General features: G+C 35.0%; 2 protein-coding genes across 2 annotated transcripts; one reads left to right on the top strand and one right to left on the bottom strand.

Annotated features, from left to right (window-relative positions):
* Positions 1 to 431: 431 nt before the first annotated feature.
* LOC129253589 (small ribosomal subunit protein uS7) lies at positions 432 to 5,511 on the top strand. Its single transcript, XM_064108883.1, has 6 exons — positions 432 to 488; positions 1,953 to 2,094; positions 2,532 to 2,741; positions 3,160 to 3,288; positions 3,696 to 3,794; positions 5,325 to 5,511. The coding sequence occupies exons 2-6, from the start codon at positions 1,966 to 1,968 to the stop codon at positions 5,391 to 5,393; spliced, it is 636 nt and encodes a 211-aa protein (XP_063964953.1). The 5' UTR covers positions 432 to 488; positions 1,953 to 1,965; the 3' UTR covers positions 5,394 to 5,511.
* Positions 5,512 to 7,912: 2,401 nt separating this feature from the next.
* Positions 7,913 to 20,307, bottom strand: LOC135156426 (prefoldin subunit 6-like). Its single transcript, XM_064108886.1, has 4 exons — positions 20,152 to 20,307; positions 15,585 to 15,655; positions 13,719 to 13,843; positions 7,913 to 10,550 (listed from the first exon to the last, which is right to left on the bottom strand). Exons 1-4 carry the CDS (start codon positions 20,216 to 20,218, stop codon positions 10,430 to 10,432), a joined length of 384 nt encoding a protein of 127 aa, XP_063964956.1. The 5' UTR covers positions 20,219 to 20,307; the 3' UTR covers positions 7,913 to 10,429.
* Between the last annotated feature and the right edge of the window lie 591 nt (positions 20,308 to 20,898).

Genomic DNA, 20,898 nt, shown 5'->3' with positions numbered 1-20,898 from the left:
ATCAAACAAAATAAAAAGCTGTGCCTGCGAGTATAAGCCTATTAACTTAAAAACTAGATATTTTAAACCCCATTTTAATAAGCCCCTTGAACAAGATATTTATCTCAACGAGTAGGCAATGCAAGCGCGAAGCGTGAGGCGGGAAAATTTCATAATTATGACAGTAAAGAATGATTTTTATTTTTATAGAATTTATGTCTTCCTCCTCTTATTTTACCTCTTCCCCTGTTCTCCTCTCCTCTCCTTTCCCTCTTTCTTCTTTTTCCCTCTCCCCCGGTTTTCTTTCCTTTCCGCCTATGGGGGGGGGGGGGGGGGGGGTTCTCCCGGCCGTCTATGAAATGACCATAACTAGTCGATATATATTTTTTGTGCATTACTGACTAATAATATCTCTATAACCCATTTCCTCATTACATCGCTCTGTAATTATTCATTACCTATAGCTGGCGCCCTATCATCAGTCTTTTTTCCGTGTGGCACGCTCTCAAGTAAGACATGGAAACGAATTCGTGGAATTCGTTAATAAAATATGTAAAATTTACTGTGTTATAGAATGAAATACAGTACGCTGACACATTTTGAATCGCACCTAACATTTTCTGCCCCCTTTTTATTTGAATGTTGTGAAAGTGAGGTAAATTTTTGATTTAGATTAGCAGAGAAGCTGAGTGATTGACTTTCCGTGCAGTGCATTGCAGATACATAAATGCCATGACCTGTCTACGCTAGTATAGTACGAGTGAGAGGTGCTGCATGCTGTTGCATATCGGACAATGTCAATGTGGAAGTGAATGGGATCGTGCCTGAGCTGTGCTTCGGCCTTCGCGCGTGTGTGGCGGACCGCGGTGTGAATGCAACATGATTGTAGGATTTGATAATAATTGTCGCTTTATTTAGCCCAAGTTTGTTTTCCTATGGAGGGGGGGGGGGGTGGGAGAGAAAAAAAGCCCCCTAAAAATCATGAGCTTTCTAGAAAAAATTATACTTCTACTCTAGGCCAGGCCTGCAAATCTGGGACATCTAGACATACTACATAGTCATAGATCTAATCATGATAATGTTTGATTGGAGGCTAGCTTGATTCTGAATTTGAAATCCTGATAAACTAATAAAAGAGGAAACCTGATCCCTGCAGATATTTACATTTTCATTTTTTGTAGAGAAAAAAAGGAGAGCAAGAAAATAAAGAAATGAATAGAATAGTCAAGAAAGAAAAATTGTCAGTTGAGTTAATTTATTGTAGTTTCAACCTAAAAATTTCAAGGAAAATATGGATAATAAATATATCTGGATGTATATCTATCGTTAGATTCTAGCTGTAGGCTAATTGTGAAATGTGAAAATTCTGCAACTTTTGGGGAAAATTCTTTTTTTTTTGCCCCCCCCTCCCTGGTTAACACCACTAACCAGTAACCAGCTGTTCATAAATTAAACATTTATCGAAATGACTCGGGGTCTACTTTGAGTATATGGGAAGATCTGTTTCCTACCAGGATTTCGTCCAGTGAACAAATATAAAAATTTTCATATTTTTTTAACTAGATTTCATGACCTGTCGAAATCGATCAGTATTAACAGGAATTATTTCATTAACAACATTATAAACAAGATATGAATAGAGAAGTATACAAGCATTTTTAACAAAGTGGGATATATAAAAGAAAAAAGAAGATAATTAATTACATAGTTGATTGTGAATAATTGAATTCAGTCAATTATCTTAAATATTTAATTTTCAATTCAGAACCTAATTCAGAAGTTTAATAATTTGTGATAGGGGTGCTTTTTCCCTATATTTTTTTGAAAAGAATTAATGTGAAATACAACTGAAAGATATTTCTATTAGAAAACAGTTGCTTCTGTGGGTTGCATAGTTTTATGCAGATAATGCTTACATGCTCTGAGTGATTTATCGTTCTCACTACATTCTGACTCTTGTCATTTTTTTCCAGGCTCATTACAAAAATGGCAGAAGATTGGTCAAGTGAAATTGCTGGAAGCACACCAGCTCCAGTGGCTGCTGAGATGCCAGAGATCAAGCTGTTTGGCCAATGGAGCTGTGATGAAGTCCAAGTCAGTGACATCAGCTTGACTGTAAGTTTTTGGAGCAACTTATCTTTATACAGGAGAGCCAACAACCCAATATTTATTTTTTTTAATTCAAATGTCATAAGTTGTGAATTTATTCTTTGCATCTTTTGTTGCACTTTATGGATATCCAGTTGTTACCGGTAATTCTTTTCCTTTAGTTGATACCCCTCAATTACTATAGGTATTGTGTTGTAAAATGCAACATAGAATTTTCCAAGTTATTTAGAATTTATGCTAAATTGCATGTGATTTACTTAAATGATTATAAGTATTCATTGTTTGTTGTAATGTAACCTTGTTTTCTTAGTTCGATCCCATTGTTCTTTCATTAACTTGCATGAAATACAAATATGAGAAAGACTAAAAGATTTATGAGAATAAGCAACCATGAATTTATCGTATAGATTTGATTTGATGAAGATTTCTGTTTGTCAATGTAGGACTACATCCCAGTGAAGGAAAAGTATGCCAAGTACCTCCCCCACAGCTCTGGTCGCTACCAGGTCAAGAGGTTCCGCAAGGCCCAGTGTCCCATCGTAGAGCGCATCACCAACTCCATGATGATGCATGGCAGGAACAATGGCAAGAAGCTGCTCACCATGAGAATCATCAAGCATGCCTTTGAGATCATCCACCTGCTCACTGGAGAGGTATAATTGATTTTGATTCATTATGTAATTCACATTTTCAGATGCTTGCCAGTTTTTTAGATTTTTTTAAAACTGCATAAAGGAGTTTTTCATTTCATTTGCTTAGGTAACAGGTAACCTGAAAGAAAACCTGCAATTTGAGCCTAACTATAGTAAATCCCTTTCTCAAACCTAATTTTGACCTTGGTGCAATTCTAATCCTCACATTATCCCGAATTCTGGGGAGAGTAGTGTGCTAATTCTACAGTGCAATCCACTTCATGGCATTTAAACCAACTTCAATTAGTCAGGTTACAGAACATTCTAATTCTTCGAAGACGCATGGAATAAGAAGATTTATAATGAATAAGACAATAAAATGATTTTACTTACACCAGCTAATGTGGTTTTCTTATAATCATATTTTGTTAATCGATAGAACCCACTGCAGGTTCTTGTGAATGCCATCATCAACAGTGGACCTCGTGAGGACTCTACCCGTATCGGTAGGGCTGGTACTGTCCGTCGTCAGGCTGTTGATGTCTCTCCACTCAGGAGAGTCAACCAGGTAAATAACCAATTCTAGATTGAAAAGTTTCTTGTTTTCAGCTTGTCAGAGCCTTTTCCGACCTTATAAAAAAATCTTCAAAATGCAAACATTACTTGATAGGGAATAAGTTAATGTCTTGCAGCAGAATGACCAAAACATTCATCATGTAACATAGGTATTATTATTTGGAACTTGGGCATTTAGTGATCATATTTTTTAATTTGAGTTGTGAGGCAGGGAAAAGTGAGACTATGACTTCACCATAAGGCATTTTCCAGTAAAATCAGATGTCTGCTAGTCATAAAATGGTTGTAGACAAAATGAAGCTTGACCACATGGAGGTTAAAGGTTGACCAAGTGATTGTAGACCGAGTGTGCTTTATTAATTTACCACATTAAAGTAACTATTAATATTTAATTTTCAGGCTATCTGGCTGCTCTGCACCGGAGCTCGTGAGGCAGCCTTTAGGAACATCAAGACCATCGCTGAGTGCTTGGCTGATGAACTCATCAATGCTGCCAAGGTAATTTCCTCTACTCTTCATATAAATCATTTTGAGTCGTGTCTTAATTTTTTGTTCTGGAATCAGCTGGTGTTGTGCCTTTCAAAATTTGGTATTCCCATAGATATATGTTAGAAATTTGTAGAACAAACAAAGACACCAATGAATCTGGACGAAAAAATTGAGAAATAAGACAGGCTGTTTATAATTCAAAGTATAATTTCATTGGTATAAGGTTTTAATTTGAATGCAATGTGAGAAAGCTAAAATAAAAAGAATATAAAACATTTTACTGTCAGAATTTATTATCATGAATTCTGCAACACATATACAATGGGATGGGATAACCACAAGAATAGCAATCAAATGAAAATAGTTATACAAGATACACCGGATCTGATTGCATCAGACTCACTATGGAACACCAAAATCTGATCGCATCCGCTGGATCCAGGGGTTCTGTAATCTGTGACTCGGGGCCTAATCTGTACTACTATTATAGACTCTGCATAAGTCAACCTTCCATAAGTGGAATAATCGCCAAACTCAAAACATTGTTTCAAACCAGAATATGCAAACATTCTTTAACTTTGCAGAGTCACCTGTACTTCATTTGATAGGTATGGTTTGTACAACCATTTTCAGTCCTTCACATTTATAATTTAGTGGAGCTCAATAAATCGCTCTCCTTATTTTTTCAAGGAGCTCAATTGAGCTCTTCAGAATCGCTCTACTTGAGGAGCTCAAATTAATTTAATTCAATACATATCGACCTATGCTAAATTGTAGATTTTTCTTAAAATTGTAAATGCAATAGCTGTGTAGCTATTATGAAATGGCCATCTATTTTCCATAATTCCTTGAAATCATTTTGATTTAGTTGAAAACTATCAGGAAAATTAAGAATATTCATCTCCTTTCTTGACTCTGATTGATGTTACAATCGGTAAATATTGTAGTCCCACATGTAGACTTCCATGGTGTTGCAAACATTAACTAAAAACGATCGTTGATCATTTGATCTTTTTGATCGTTATTGATCGTTTTACATTTGGTCAACACCATGAAAATCTACATATGGGACTACAATATTTACCGAGTTTAACATCATAAATCAGAGTCAGGAAAGGGGTGAATATTCTTCATCTTTTCGGTAGTTTCCAACTTGAAAAAATATTTGCAAGGAATTATGGAAAATAGATGTCTATTTCATGAATATAAAGATGTAAAATGTGAAATTTCAGCAACTTTAGGTGAAGGTTTTTTTTTTTTAAAGGAGCGCAATATTTTGTTCTTATTTTTTTAGGAGTGCGGTAGGAGCACCGGCGCGATCGCGCTCAAATATGAAGGTCTGCATTTTAGTCTCCCATGATGTGTTAAAGAGGCGTTAACCAGGAGGGGGTACAAAGTCATGCACTAGGTCACTGCAGATTTGTGTAGTTATGTGTAAAATACACCACCAAAATTCTTTAAACCTATTTCGATGAACTTCCATGATTGATGCCAATACCAAATTTTAGAAATGGTCTTTCTTTTCTTTTTTTCATCCAGGGATCGTCCAACTCGTACGCCATCAAGAAGAAGGATGAACTGGAGCGTGTTGCCAAGTCCAACCGTTAAGAGGGAACTTGATCATTGCTGTGGACTGGTTCAGCATCAAGAGATGCACATTACATCTAATTAGAGTATCTCATACATTGTACATGTCAATTAAATAAATCAGTCATAAAAAAATGCAGTCATAGAGTTTCTGCTTATTTTGTATTGTTTTCTGTGAAAAGGAGATGAAGACAATATATGGGGGGGGGGGGGGGTAAGGGAAATCAACCTTTTGGCCTGAATTCACATAGTGGTTTCACTTGTGCCATGGTACAAAACCATGGACTATATAGATTATGCGTACATTACACTTATTTCATCACGTACACTAAGAAAAGTCCAGTTATAAATGTGTGCTTTGGGCAAAGGGTGCGAAATTCATGCTTGAATGAAGCATGATAATAAATATAAGAAATCTGCATAGTCCATGGTTTTGTACAGTTGTAACCACCTTTGTGAATTTGGGCCATTTTGTCCATATTTTTTGTTGCAAAATTTAGCAATATCATGTTTTCTTCAATTTATTTTCACCAAACTCTTGGCTTTCATGGTTAGTTGATTAGGGGTTGCAATATGAAAATGACTCCTTACTATGAGATAAATTGACAAACCAATGTTTAGTAAAAGAAAGAGATAATGGGAGAGTGGTGAATGTGAAGTGATTGGAAATGGTGAAAATGAGACCAAGCAGATGTGAGAAGTATCTAAAGGGAATTATAACATTTATATGCATGGTATGGGCAATTCCTCAATTACATCACATTTGAAAGAACATTCACTTCTTCCAATGAGCTCTAAATTATCACATGCTTTCCATCAATATGTATGCCCATCAGTAGACATTTTAAAGGTGGATTCCAGGGTGAAAATAATTGTATTGAAAGGACATGTCCACCCCAACAAAAAGTTGATTTGAATAAAAAGACAAAATCCAACAAGCATAACATTGAACATTTCCCCAAAATTGGATGTTAGATTCTTATTTTCTCAGTTGTGTGAACCGAGTTATATACCTCCCTGGATATGTGGAATTACCATTGTTTTAACATTTTGTGGCTCAGTCAAGTTGGTCATTATTGTCAAATTTGTAAAAATGGAAATGTATAATTAAAACAAAAGAAATAGTGAGGGACATCATGGGCTATCTCATTTGCATGTCGCTGAGTGGTGCATATAACTATTTTTGAAAAATAAGCAAAACTTCAAAATGTCAACTTTCTAATTTTACATTAGATTTTGATGAAATTTACAGCTTTATTTGCATACTGGCCATGATGTGCATACAACTCAAGGGCGTAGGCTGGTTTCGGCATGGGGCCGGGAGGTACACATCCTGGGGAGGTGGAACTTAAAGAATAAGTCCACCCCCAAAAAGTTGACTAATAAAAAGAGAAAAATCCAACAAGCATAACACTGACAATTTCATCAAAATCGGATGTAAAATAAGAAAGTTATGACATTTTAAACTTTTGCTTAATTTCATAAAACAGTTATATGCACATCCTGGGGTGTATGCAAATGAGGAGATTGGTGACATCATCCACTCGCCATTTCTTTAGTATTTTATTACATGAAATTTGGAATATTCTATTTTTTTCCTCATTGTCAAGTGAAACTACAATTAATTCCTCCCTGAACATGTGGAATGAGCATTGTTTAATACTATATGATCCAATCAAGTTGGTCCTTATTGTCAAAGCTATAAAAAATTAAATATTGTATAATTCAAACAATAAATAAAAGAAATAGTGAGGGACATCATCAACTGTCTCATTTGCATGTCACTGAATTGTGCGTATCACTGTTTTGTGAAAAATAAGCAAAACTTTAAAATGTCATAACTCTTATTTTGCATCTGATTTTGATGAAATTTTCAGTGTTTTGCTAGTTTGATTTTCTCTATTCAAATCAACATTTTTCTGGGGTGGACTTGACCTTTCAGTGGTATGGGGGGAGGTGCACATCTTTGATCTTGGGGAGGTGTGGAACAAAAATTTGGAAAATTAGCCGTTAAAAGCAGAAGGGGTTCAAAGTTTGTTTTGCTTGCCAGTGTCTGAACTCCTATGCCTCAGCGGGAGAGTGCACCCCCCAGCCTACACCCTTGTAACTGTTCTGTGAAATTAAGCAAAACTTTGAAATGTTGAGCTTTCTCAGTTTACATCCGATTTTGATGAAATTTCCAGTGTTATGTTGTTGGATTTTTCTCCTTTTATTCAAATTAACTATTATTTGGGGTGGGCTTGTCCTTTCAGCATGAAGACCTTTCTGATATTTGAACATCTTAAGGATATACTAACAAACATGCCATCAAAATAGGCAAACAGTATTTTGCTTGTGATTTCGATTTGAGTACAGTACGTACCAATTTCATTTTTTTTCCTTTCAACTCTTCTATGATACCTATACTCCCTGATTCTTTTGAATAATGGTGCATATAGATTTTTGTCCCATATACTAATTCCCTTCTTTTACAAAATCACTGTAGTTTGGAAACTGCATCAAGATACCAAAAGCAGAATAAATGAAAACTTGACTTAATATTGTAATTTCTTCAGCAGAGTACTGTGGGCCATGAAATCACTTTCATGCCTTGTGTATGTCTGCATTTATTAACAATATCCAATTACAAAATGGGAATTAAATAAACCATCCAATCCATATACTTACATGCACATTGTTTCTGTGCAGCTGGCACAGGGCTGTTATAAGCATTTCGACCAAGCCTCTGATCCCCCCCCCCCCCCCTGCTTTACCTAATTTCAAAGTCAGCAATGCTGCTATGTTGAATCGCATTAAGCAGGCGAGACTGCCAGAGGTGTTCTACTTCTTAGATATAAAAATGTTCAACTAATTCAAACTGTCCTGTGTGCACATCCATTGCATTGTGACTCAATGTGCATGTAATTATAAGGAGTGGGTGATCAGTGGTACTGTAGTGATAGTATAAATATAGGCCATGTGTCTGCACATAAAGTGGTCAGTTTGAATTTAACTCCTGGGGGATTTCATTCAACAAAGCCTTTTTCCAACTTATATATTTTCATACCAACTTTGTGTTGGATTCATGTTTGTTTTTATTGACATGAAGCCATCATCCTTAATCGCTCAACAGGTTCATATTTTTAACTTAATATGAAGCTCACATTTTTGTTTTCCTAACAATGCAACAGACAATAGGCCAACAGTGAATGTGGTTCAGGCTGGAAACCCCTTCATTATAATTAGACACTTGACTGAAGGCTCATATGGGTATTCTCAGGCTTGAGTCTATGGCTAGCCACTATAAAAATTCACTGTTACAGTAATAGTATTGATAATTTTTATCTCAAATTTCTCTCGGTCGTTTCATTCGTCGTGACATTTCACAGGGCTGCGAAACTTGTTTTAAGGGGCGGGCGAAACAGAAAAGAGGTACATCACTTTTTACAAGTGTTTAGGAGAAAGCCTTTTTTTTACTTGGGAGGTTGTTTTTTTAAGTGGGTCTCCCCCCCCCCCCCCATCAAACATACTGCTGACCCTGCCTTGTCTAATCACTTCAAGCAATTTTTTTAAAGTGAGAAAAAATACAAACATAGCATCCAAGCCAACCAAAAATTCACACTCACCCTGCATTCATCGTTATCCAATTGTCTGCTGCTTTGTTGGATCTGTCCAATAGGTAGAAAACTAGAAATCAAGCATGTTTTCATGCAATTTTTTTCTCAGCCATGCATACATGTACCATATTTTTACACACAAGGTCTCATATGAAAGAAGAAAAATGGATATCTAAGTTATGACCATTGTTTTCTGAATAGATAGCAGTAAAAGCGAGAAGACTCACCTAAAATCGTAATATGCTCGTGCAAATGGAAAATTGGTAGCACCACTTTCTGTTTTTCTTACTCAGTCATGCGTGCATTATTTATATTGAGATGGGCTTCAAATGAAAGAGGGGAAGCATATCTTTTCATTAATGTACATCTAATGAATTATGAATATGGTGGCAAAAATTACACTATATTACAGTTTGTTTTTTCTTGGATGCACTGTATATTGCTGTTCTTTTACAGAAAAAAAACCAAAACAAGCATAGAAAAACTTAATTACTTAATTACCATAAATGATTATGAATGAAAATGCAATTTGCACAAATTAAAAAAAAACGTGAATTGAACAATTTGCTTGGGGTATAGAATGGGAAACAGCAAACACACATAATTCTATTTGTTATCTAGCTTAAAAGTATCATACATCAGACAAAAAAGGAGTACTTTACAAATAACCCCATTATTCAACAGGCTCCTGAAATATTTGATTAAAAAAAAAGTGAGGCATATTGATAATAGTTGGTATATCACATCTGTCATGAACAAACTTAACAATCTGTCATGTGCAATTCATTGGTCCAATGGATATCATGTTAGACAATTCCTACAAGCCTCATGCAAATGACAAAATTTGCCACAGAGGGTAAAATCTGATGTGAGGAGTGGATAACTCAGTTATTATAATATTAAATTGAGATATACATAGTCACAGTATGATGTCCAACATGCATGTTGTCTAGAATTTATACTTTACCAAAAAGTGATGGACATAAACCAGATGTGTAGGGTATTGAGAAGTACGGTGTATTCATGTCATTTTTAAAACCAGAATCTCTCTCTGCTGTATGAAATTATTCTGAAATTCAGAATACATTAAACTTTTACTTTTGGTGGCCCTAAATAATTAGACTAATGAAGATTTAGCTTTGTATTCAATAAATAAATGCAGATTTTGAAGTGCTCTTCAAATACATGATGAATCTGTCAAGATGGACACATTGATGAAAGATGTTCTTCCCCAAGAAGCAAAGAGAGTTCATGACGGAACAGAAAACTTTGTCCAGTGGCTACTCGACAGTTCCTGCTGACATTGGATGACTAGGCGTTGATCAGCAGCAACATAAATGATCCTTTGCTGACAGGTCACAGAGAAAGAAGGACATATGGTTTGCTAAGTACACCTTCCAAACACACAACATTAAAAAAAAAAGTTTGATACAGTCAGTATGGCTACAAGCTGTGTTGTCATTATGTCTTTCCACCTGCTTTCATGTGCGCTTTGGAGAACTCTTGTTGGAGTTTACCTAATTTCTCTCTATGGGCTTCTTGCTTCTTCTCTAGATCCTTGATTTGGATATCATACCTTTTCCTGCAATGACAAAAAAAGAATGTAAATCATCACTTTAAGTGAAATAACTTTATGCATGAAGCTTTATAAAGTAAACATTAAATCAAAGACATTGCCTTACTTCCTCATATTCCAGTCCTCTATGTCTGTCCATCTACCTGTCTCTTTTGATAAAGTATAACAGCTGTCCCCTTCAGTTGCAATTTAAACGCAAGCCAATATCAATATCTTCCTGTTCTTAATCCCCTTTTCTCCTATTTCACTTCTTACTTCCCATCAATTCATAATTTTTATCATCTTCAACCAGCAACAGATATTTCAAACTTTCAAGAAGAAAAGAAGCAATTTTTTTCTGTTCTTCTGGATCATTTACGTTCTCACAGATCTTGCGCTAGTCAAACTCACTACAAGTCAAAATGTCAAAACTTTGTTTTAGTTTATCACATTACTGCCTTTTAAGGGTGTGTTTATACTTCCATTGCGTAGACAGAATCAGCGTTTTCGAACGTTGTTTCAGAACACTGATTGCAAACATGGTTCTGGAGGTGCTGTTTATGCTTAAATTTTCAGAGGGCTTCTGGCTCAGCGATGTCTCCTCAATCATTATAACTCATGTTCCGTTTTTTTAATCCCTCAACATTCATCGTGATAGTGATATACTCAATTTAATATTCACACATGCAAATGCAATTGGTCATGATTAAAACCAGGAAGTTGAGAGGTAATTCCGAGGAGGTAACTCCCTGTAATAGAACCATGCAACTGTATTTGCCCACAGATTTTCATCTCACCGGAAGCATGTACCAAATGAAGTCATTTAAACACGTTTATGATCGTGGTCCTGTTTATACTTCCCATAAAAACCCAATTCAGGTCAAACGACGTTTAGAAATGCACTTTTTGTAAGTTTACAATCGGCATTCTGAAACGTCGTTTAAAGGAAAGTAAGCATGGACGCAACCGTGTTTTGGACTAATCACGTATGAAAATGCTGATTCTGGCCTGAAAAGTGGAAGCATAAACATGCCCTAATTGCAACTAAAAATAAAAGATGAATTTGCCTAATGGTAGATTTCGGACATTATACCAGTCCCAGCAAATATACTTTGGAAAAGCTGTCAAAAATAAATTTTTATTACGAAGAATAATTATATTTGATATTGAAGCTCTAAAGCCATCTCTATCAGATGACACAAAAAGACAAATTTTCCTTCATGCTTCACTACCCAACTGACCTTTTTTGTCCAGGGTGTCAAAATGAAGGATATGGACACAATGAAAGCAAGTCTGAATACCAATTATCATGGTTGGTATATTCTGCTTGTTTTTGGCTTGGCTGTGATGTGAAATTACCCATTACGCTCAAGACCTTGCTGGGTATACATGTACATGTAATGGAATGCAGAAATGAATGTAACTGACTAAAATATCAGTGTTACATTAATATCAATTATTGAATCTACACATTAATCAGACATAGCCATTGGAAGTATTGAATTCATAATAATGCTTTCATGGAGTCGATTTCTTTCATTTCGATGCAAGTTGTCATTTTTCATATCTTGAAAAAAAAGTCAGTGTTCTGTCAAACATGAACAAAAATTCCCGTATTGGTTTTATCTGATGGGAAATATATCCTTTATATCAAGAAACTTGATTCTTGACAGCTTTCCCAAAAATATTGATATGCCATGTACAGTATAAGGGCTGCACAATTTTTAAATTTAAATAACAATGAAACTTGTGTGAATAAATACTGGAATGCTGGATAATAGAAATTCACAATACAACATCTTTCAATATGACACAAAGGAAAGAAGAATGTTGATACATTCTAGACAGCAAAACTGCCTTAAATCATGACGCGAACATCGTTGTAGAAAACAAACCCTGATTACGAATCATGGAAAATCTCAATCACCCAGGGCCAGTTATTTAAGTATCTAAACATGTTTCTTGACCTCGATGGGTAAAAAAAAACTAAAACCGCAATTACATACGCAGCGCCCTGATTCAAGCAAACTCGATCGCCATCACATGCAGTTATTTTTATTTCTCTTTAATAGTTTCCTTATTTCGGGGCCGATTTTTCTTCGTTGGAAACTGAAAACAGAATAACATTGGATTTCAAAATACAATATGCCTTTGATTAAATATCAAATAAAATAATTCAATTCCGAAAGGCCTACTACAGGGAGAGCTGCTCTTACGTAATATCAGCTGTTGAAACCGGTCTACCCTCAGCTTGCCTGATAAGAGGGATTATCGGCGATACAGGGTTGATAGCGCTTTACATACACAGCATGACGATTCAATCAAACTCTGCGGCCCACCAGCGCATGCAATCATTTTTATTATCTTTAACAGTTTCCCTTTTTCAGGGCTGATTTTCTTTGTTCGAAATTGAAAAAAAATTACCATTGAATTTCAAGATACAATATGCCTTTGAAAACTTGATTAAATATCAAATACAATAATTTAATTCCAAAAGGCCTACTACGGGCAGAGCTGCTCTTACATAATATCACAGCTGTTGTTATGGTCTTCCCTCGGCTTGCCTGATATAAAGAGGGATTATCGGCAATACAGGGTTGATAGCGCTTTACATACGCAGCGTGACGATTCAATCAAACTCTGCGGCCCACCAGCGCATGCAATCATTTTTATTATCTTTAACAGTTTCCCTTTTTCAGGGCTGATTTTCTTCGTTCGAAATTGAAAACAAATTACCATTGAATTTCAAGATACAATATGCCTTTGAACACTTCATTAAATATCAAATACAATAATTTAATTCCTAAAGGCCTACTACAGGCAGAGCAGCTCTTACGTAATATCACAGCTGTTGTTATGGTCTACCCTCGGGCTTGTGTCTGCTGCGGAGAAACGTTACAGAGGGATTATCGGGCGATTCAGGGTTGATAGCGCTTGGGAACAAAGATTTTGTTACGGGGGTATAGGACCGTAGCAAAACGATTAGCTACGGCGGCAAATTCTGCAAAGAGGGTTTGACGTAATGTTGTCATAAATCAGTGTATTAGACTAAAGCACAGATATAACATTTGCTTTTTAGTTCAGGAGGAAAGTAAAATGGTTCATTTCCTTGGACATTTTTAAATACCCAAATATGCAAAACTGCAACCCTAGTTTTGCATATGGCACAATGCATGAACAAAAACTATATCTTACACTTCTCCTGTGATGTATTCCATTCGTTTCTTGACAGTGGCATTGGCCTCTTCCACATCTTGATGTATAAGAACAGGACCCATCATCTTAAACACCTTGCTCCCTGCTTCTAGAAGATCAAGTTCCTAATTAAGATTTAAAGAATTAACAAAAGCACTTTTAAAACAAATCAGGTAAGTCAGAAGAAGAAACCAAACCAATGAAATCCAAATCAATATGATCATGGATCACTGCTAACATTCAGAATTAAAATTATAGTGGTAATTGTTTGCTCAAAAAAATAATAAAAAACTGAAACTACAATACAAATTTGGTACGGATGATGAAAACTGTTATGAACATTTTATTTTAACAGACAAAGCACCGTGCACAAATTTCTTTCCTTTAAATAACTTTGAAAATGAAAAGCCAAAATGCCATACATCTCACTCAAGCAAAACCTCTATTCCTTGATAGATGTTTATCATAATGGATAGTAGAAAACAAGATAACCAGATGAATACATCACACATCATACCGCATATAAATTGTATTGAAAAACAACATATAAGCTAACATACATGTACAGTACATCCTACAAAAAACGAAACCTGAGAATTAGTATTACTTAGTAACAAATACAGTACGACAAACGACCTATCATTGTAAAGCTAGGAGTCTCCTCTTTCATTTGGTATAATGTAAATGATTCCTCATTCATGCATGAATAAAAGCAATCTGAAGTAAAGATACCATAAAGTCAGGCAGTATCAGAATTGCAAAAAAGATTTATCACAAATGTCCAAAAAGTTCAAAATATGTTTTTTTTTTTTTTTTTTTTTTTTTTTTTTGGGGGGGGGGGAGGAGTTGTATTATCTAATTTTAACATGCAAATTCATCGTCATTTCCCAAAATGCAATACTTGTATTGTTGCACCTCTAGAAAATTCTAATTTGAGTATGAAAATGTAATATGACCCCCCCCCCCCCAAAAAAAATGTAATTTACTTTTTACACAAAGTTAATCAAAACAAGTTGCTTAATGAGAGTCTCGCCTGATTTTGCGGTCAATAAAATATGCAAAATGATCTTTTGGCCCTACAGTGTAGATGACATTTGATTCCACCAACCTCATGAACACACATGTGGTATTACCTAAGGATCATTAGTGTAAACATAATTGATGCAGAAATAAAGAAATGAGAGCAATTCAAACAAAAATTGACCTTTTGACCCTCACATGACCTTTGACCTCATCATCCTCAACAACACACACGTGGTATTACCCAAGGATCATATGTACCAAGTATGAACATAATTGATGCACAAATTAAGAAATGAGAGCAAGTTGAACAAAAACTAACGTTTGGAACAGACCAACAGGAAAAGTGATTACTACATGTAGGTCTCTGCTAAACTTCGTTCAGGCGAGACAAAAATGTTGCCCTAGGGACAACTTACATATAATTTGTACAAAATTAATGGGGAAATGATATCAAATTTGTGTACAAAATAAATGGAGAGAAAATTTTTTAGACAGTTAACAAAAGACTTTAATGCACGGCTGATTCTTGACAAAACGGAGTGTTGAGTAAGTCTGACAACAAGCCGGTAAATAAAATGTCTTCATTTAAATAAAGAACTTTGTTGTTTCTTGACCATTTTCTAGGATTGAGGTAACAAATTAAAGAGCAGATGTTGAATTGTTTAGACAATTCTGATCCTGTATGCCAAGTGACTTTTTGTTCTCCTTCCTTCAAATCATTTATCTCACACATGCATGAATGAGGAATCTTCTGATTTATTCATTCCATTTAAGAGATTTTCTTTCTGGGATGCACTGAATAATGCATGTACACTGGTTTCCACCAAGTTTAATCATACTTACATCTTTCACCATAGAGTTTTCATTTAATTGTGCATCTAATTGCTTTCTTAAGCCAACAGCATTTTGGTATTCTGAAACAAAACACAAATCATATAGAATTGAATAAATTTTATGTCACTTTGTGTTCTTTACCTTAGCTTCTAAGGTACAGGTCAAGTCCACCCAAACAAGTTGGAAAAGAAGTGTAGGGTTACTCCGAGAAAAAGGTCACCCTAGAAGACAAATGTCATCTTCATATTAAAGGAGAATGAAACCCTTGAAACCAGCTGAATCCATATCAAAAAGAAAAATCAAAGAAACATATTGTTGAAAGTTTGAGGAAGATTGAATGAATAATAAGAAAGTTATGAGCATTTGAATATTGAGATCACTAATGCCATGTAGTTCCTCCCATTGGCAATGCGACCAAGATCTGTGATGTCACACACGTACAACTCCCTCATTACTTTAGTACTTATTTCACTTATATTCTCACTTTTATAGAGTCTATCACCGAGGTGAGGTGTTCTCTTTATGAGAGGACAAGTACAGAGATTTCACAACATTATATCATTGATGAATCGTTTGTCATATGATTAGAATGAGCAAAAAGAGATGTTTGGGGGGATATTTTCAGTGTCCAAAAGGGGAGAGTTGTTCATCTGTGACATCATAGATCTTGGTCACATTGCCAATGGGAGGATCTCCATAGCTTTAGTGATCTCGACATTCAAATGCTCATAACTCTTCTATTGCTAGTCCTATTTTACTCAAACTTTTGTTGATCTTATTTTTTTATTTTTCTGCTTTCACAAAGGCTAACTTGCTCCAAGAGTTTCATTTTCCTTTAAGAAGATATCTTTGGTAGAATAAGAAAGCCTCGGCTAAATTTCATCAAAAATAATTTTATGTTATGAAAATTTATGCTAATTTGGAGCTCCTAAATGCATAATTGGTAAAATGGGCATTATGTATGGGACAATTATAAAAACTCAAAGAAAATCAAAACTTCTGAGATTTAATCATAGGTGGGACATGGACTCTCAACATCTTATTACTTTTTGGGGAAAGAACTTACTTAATTTAATATGCAAATTAGATCAGTCTTGTCACATGATGGAATGTCCCTACGTAACATTTTAAGGACTTTTAAAAATATATTTCTCAGAATACAGTTCATGTATTGTTACATCTCTAGGGAGTTCTAATTTATTGAGTAAGAATATATTATACCACAACAAGTTTCAATAATATCTAAAAAAAATTAATTAGAAGTTACATATGGGACATGTTATGTAGGGGACAATTGTACACAAGTCAATGTCAATGGGGAAATTTGTGTAAAAAGTGAATATAACTTAATAGAACATTTTAAAAGAAAAAAAATCATTTATTATTTCCATATTTGAAATTATTTGAATATGGAGAAAATTGTGTACATCCTCTATGGGGACTAAATGTCCCATACATAATATGTGATTAATTTGATTAATTAAAGTCTGTAATTAGAGGGTTTTGAATTATGACATGAAACTTGCCTAATGATATACAGTACTCGAGTGTTGTGACCTTTATCACACTGAGTTACAAGTTGTAAAATGAAATACTTTTAGCAAATTCTGAACTTGAAAAAAATGTTTTAAAAATTGTCTTTTTTCTGCATTCCATACGTAACGGCACATTGTCTCTCTAAAAGGTAAAGGCCATGTGTCACCATTTTTTACACGATCATTCTTCTCTTAGATATCAACAATCATAGGGTATTCAATATAATCAAAGTCCTTTTTATTTTTGAGGTCATTACATCCTCTGAAATGTCTGTACATGTACGCCATACATGTACATAACATGTGCAAGTTCTTGGACTTGCACTGTAACGTCGACAATTTTATCAAAAGAATATATATTTAATATGAAAATTATGACATTTTATATGTTGCTTCTTTTCACAGAACAGTGATAACCAACCAAAAAATTACTTTCTTTTTAAGAGGGCTATTTTTAGAACCCCCCCCCCCCCCCCCCCGAAAAATAGCCACCCTTAATGTATTTTACGATGGCTATTTTGGAGCTCATGGGTTGTCTGTTTCAAGATTTTAACCTACTTAAATTTCAAGCAAAGTCAAACATAATAGTCTACATTTAGATCATTGCTGACATTCAGTTTCAGCCACCCATGAAATATTCATTATCACTTATTTACATAATACTTATTAAATGCAGGCATGAAAGTGAGTTTTCTAAATTAAAACAAAAACATTTTTTTGTAGAGTCTCAGTCAGGAAGAAGGAAAAAGGAAGGAAAGAAGGAAAGGACAACTGAATGAATGTGAAAGAAGGAGAGAAATAAATAAATGAAGAAATAATAAAAAAAAGGATAGAGGAAAGAAAAACAACAAAAAAATGAAAGAATGAACGTACAAAAAAAAGGAAAATAAAAGAAAGAAGGAAAGAAACTAAAGAAGAGTAAATAGAAGAATGAAGGAAAGTATGGGAGTAAGATGAGGGGAAAAAAGAAAGGAAAGAAAGAGGAGAGAAAATAAAGAAAAAAAAAGACAAAGGAAAATTAAAAAAAATAACAGAAAGAATGAATAGAAGAATGAAGGAATGCAAAAAAAGAAAAGAAGAATGAACAGAAGAAAGTAGGGGAAAAAGTAGTGGGAAAAAGAAAAGAAAGAAAAAGAGAATGAATGAAAGTAGGAAAGAAAAAAGGAAAAGAAAAGAAAGAAGGAAAGAAACTGATCGAAGAAAGAATGAATAGGAGAATGAAGGACAATATGGGAGAAAGATGAGAAAACAAAGGAAAGAAAGAAGATAAAAAAAAGATGAAGGAAAAAAAGAAAGAAAAAATGAAGGAATGCAGGAAAGAACTGGAAATTTGACATGTCCAAAGGACACAGATGCCCCCGCTTAACGTGATCAAAAATTCATTCATTACAATTGAACTTAATATCGTGCAGAAACCATGGATATATAATATAATGAACAAATTTAGACCTTTGAACCAACTGTGACCTTTGACCTGCGGACTCCGAATTAGAACATATTCTGTATTTTGGTGTCATCTACCTACACTGTATTGTACACACCAAATTTTTTTTAATTCCATAGAATTATACTAAAATTTAATACGTGATTATAAATAATAATTATTATTATTGATAATCACGTATTAAATTTTAGTATTTGTTGAATAATAATTTTATCTATAAATTGTTCTTCAAAACGGCATTTTGTAACATTGCTAATCGAAGGTACATCATAACGAAGCGGTTCACGGGTCAGACCTATTGTATTTGCTTTGTTGACAAACGGATAGAGGGATCTACACGAGATCGGTCTGGTAAGAAACCTTCAATTTTTAACCTTTTTATTAACCAATTAAGGCGTATGAAGGTGTGAAATAAAGAAAATCACAAACATTTGTGATTTTTTATCTTAAATTTTAAAAGATACATTTCCTGGACCTAGGGCCAGGCAAATCCATCTGTTTTGTTGAGTCTCTTATAGTTATACATATATGGCAGGCGGTTCAAGGCTCCATGAAGAAGTATTTGTCAAAATATTAAAAAATACCATCATGGAGTCCTCAAGGCTAGAAGAGACCTACCTCGGGCGATGTTCGTGCAGGCTCCACTCCACTTCACTACCGCTACACTCCGCTCCACCTACCCGAACATCGGGACCGTGAACCATTTCGGATATACCGAGTCACAAAGGTGGGATGGCAATCATGATAATCGTAAAAATTAAAATAAAAAAATATAACAAAAAAGATGATTGACTTAATATCTTACTCTACACCCGTATTTCACTCCGTTTCCATCCTCCTGTTATCCTCAAAATTTGTGATTTTGGGCCAGTATCAAATTCCTCACACGTATGCTATCATATTAGGATCAGGTCCACTCGATATGCATTTTGAAATCGGCCGTGAATAATACGTGTGAGGAATTTGATAGTGGCCCAAAATCACAAATTTTGATGATAACCGGAGGATGGAAACGGAGTGAAATACGGGTGTACTGTAGAGTAAGATATTAACTATTAAGTCAATCATCTTTTTCGTTATATTTTTTATGTTTAATTTTTACGATTATTAATATGATTGCCATCCCACCTTTGTGACTCGGGATATCCGAAAATGGTTCACGGTCCCGATGTTCGGGTAGGTGGAGCGGAGTGTAACGGTAGTGAAGTGGAGCCTGCACGAACATCGCCCGAGGTAGAAGAGACCCTGTCCCTAATAATACAAAAAAGGAGAGTGCAGTTAACTTAAAGGCTACCGGCAGGGAAAACACGTGGCCATTGATATACCGATCCATGCAATTTCATCGCACTTATTTCAGACGGGAAAAATCACAATTCTGTGATTGCTTCATTCGAATTGCACAGGAATCAAGTCCCAGTGTTAGGCCTACATCGGCTACATCTATGGATCGCGGAAAGTCTGTGCGATCATGCGATACCGTGGCGTGAGGTTACTGCAACTAACTCCGTGTCGTGCCCGTGGTGGGGCATGTTTTGTCATTAAATAGTGTCCGGAGAAATATGGGAATTCGTTCCTAATATGAGACAATAATACACACCCTTCTCTGATGCCTTGAACTTCTCTAGCTCCTCTTGAAGTTTTTTCTGGAGGGCTTCGTTGGCCATAGTGAAATTTACCGGTCAACCCCTTGCGCTTGCCAAATATATCGCACGAAGTATATAGTATATATAGTACCGGTACCGTAATTAAACTCGTCCAAATACGATTTCGTGCCTTTTTTTTTCGCCACATATAATATATGTTACTAAAAAAAAATTAAGATATTGTATTGATGTGTTGAATGAAATCAATAATAATCACTTTTTTTTTTAATCAAGTGCATAATACTTTTATATCTACGATGCTGTGTAGGTATGACTATGAGCAGTGCAGTGGCGTAATGAGCATATTATTTACAAAAATCCAAATTTGTGAAAGGTCTTTCCAGACAGAAGTTGAGACCCAGTGGAGAGAGAGAGAGAGAGGGAGAGGGGGATGGAGGAGGAGGGGGAAGTAATCTCATCCTATCTAATGAAATGTGATAAAGTTTATTTAGATGTAATTTTTATAACAAGTTTGAAATATAAGGATGAAAATAAAAAGATGGATTTCATGAATAACATGGTCAACAATAATTTCATATACAAAAATGATATTATTATTGCTATGAAAATGATGATAATGGTTATCATTATCATCTCCATCTGGATAACAGAATAAAAAGAAGAGAGAAGAAAAAGAAGAATAATTAGAAGAAGAAGTAGAAGAAGAAAGGAGAAGAGGAAAAGGAAAAAGAAATTAAGAG

Source organism: Lytechinus pictus, chromosome 2, assembly GCF_037042905.1.
Source record: "Lytechinus pictus isolate F3 Inbred chromosome 2, Lp3.0, whole genome shotgun sequence".
Taxonomy (NCBI): domain Eukaryota; kingdom Metazoa; phylum Echinodermata; class Echinoidea; order Temnopleuroida; family Toxopneustidae; genus Lytechinus; species Lytechinus pictus.
The sequence above is the reverse complement of the archived record's forward strand: the minus strand, read 5'-3'. Positions and strand labels throughout refer to the sequence as shown.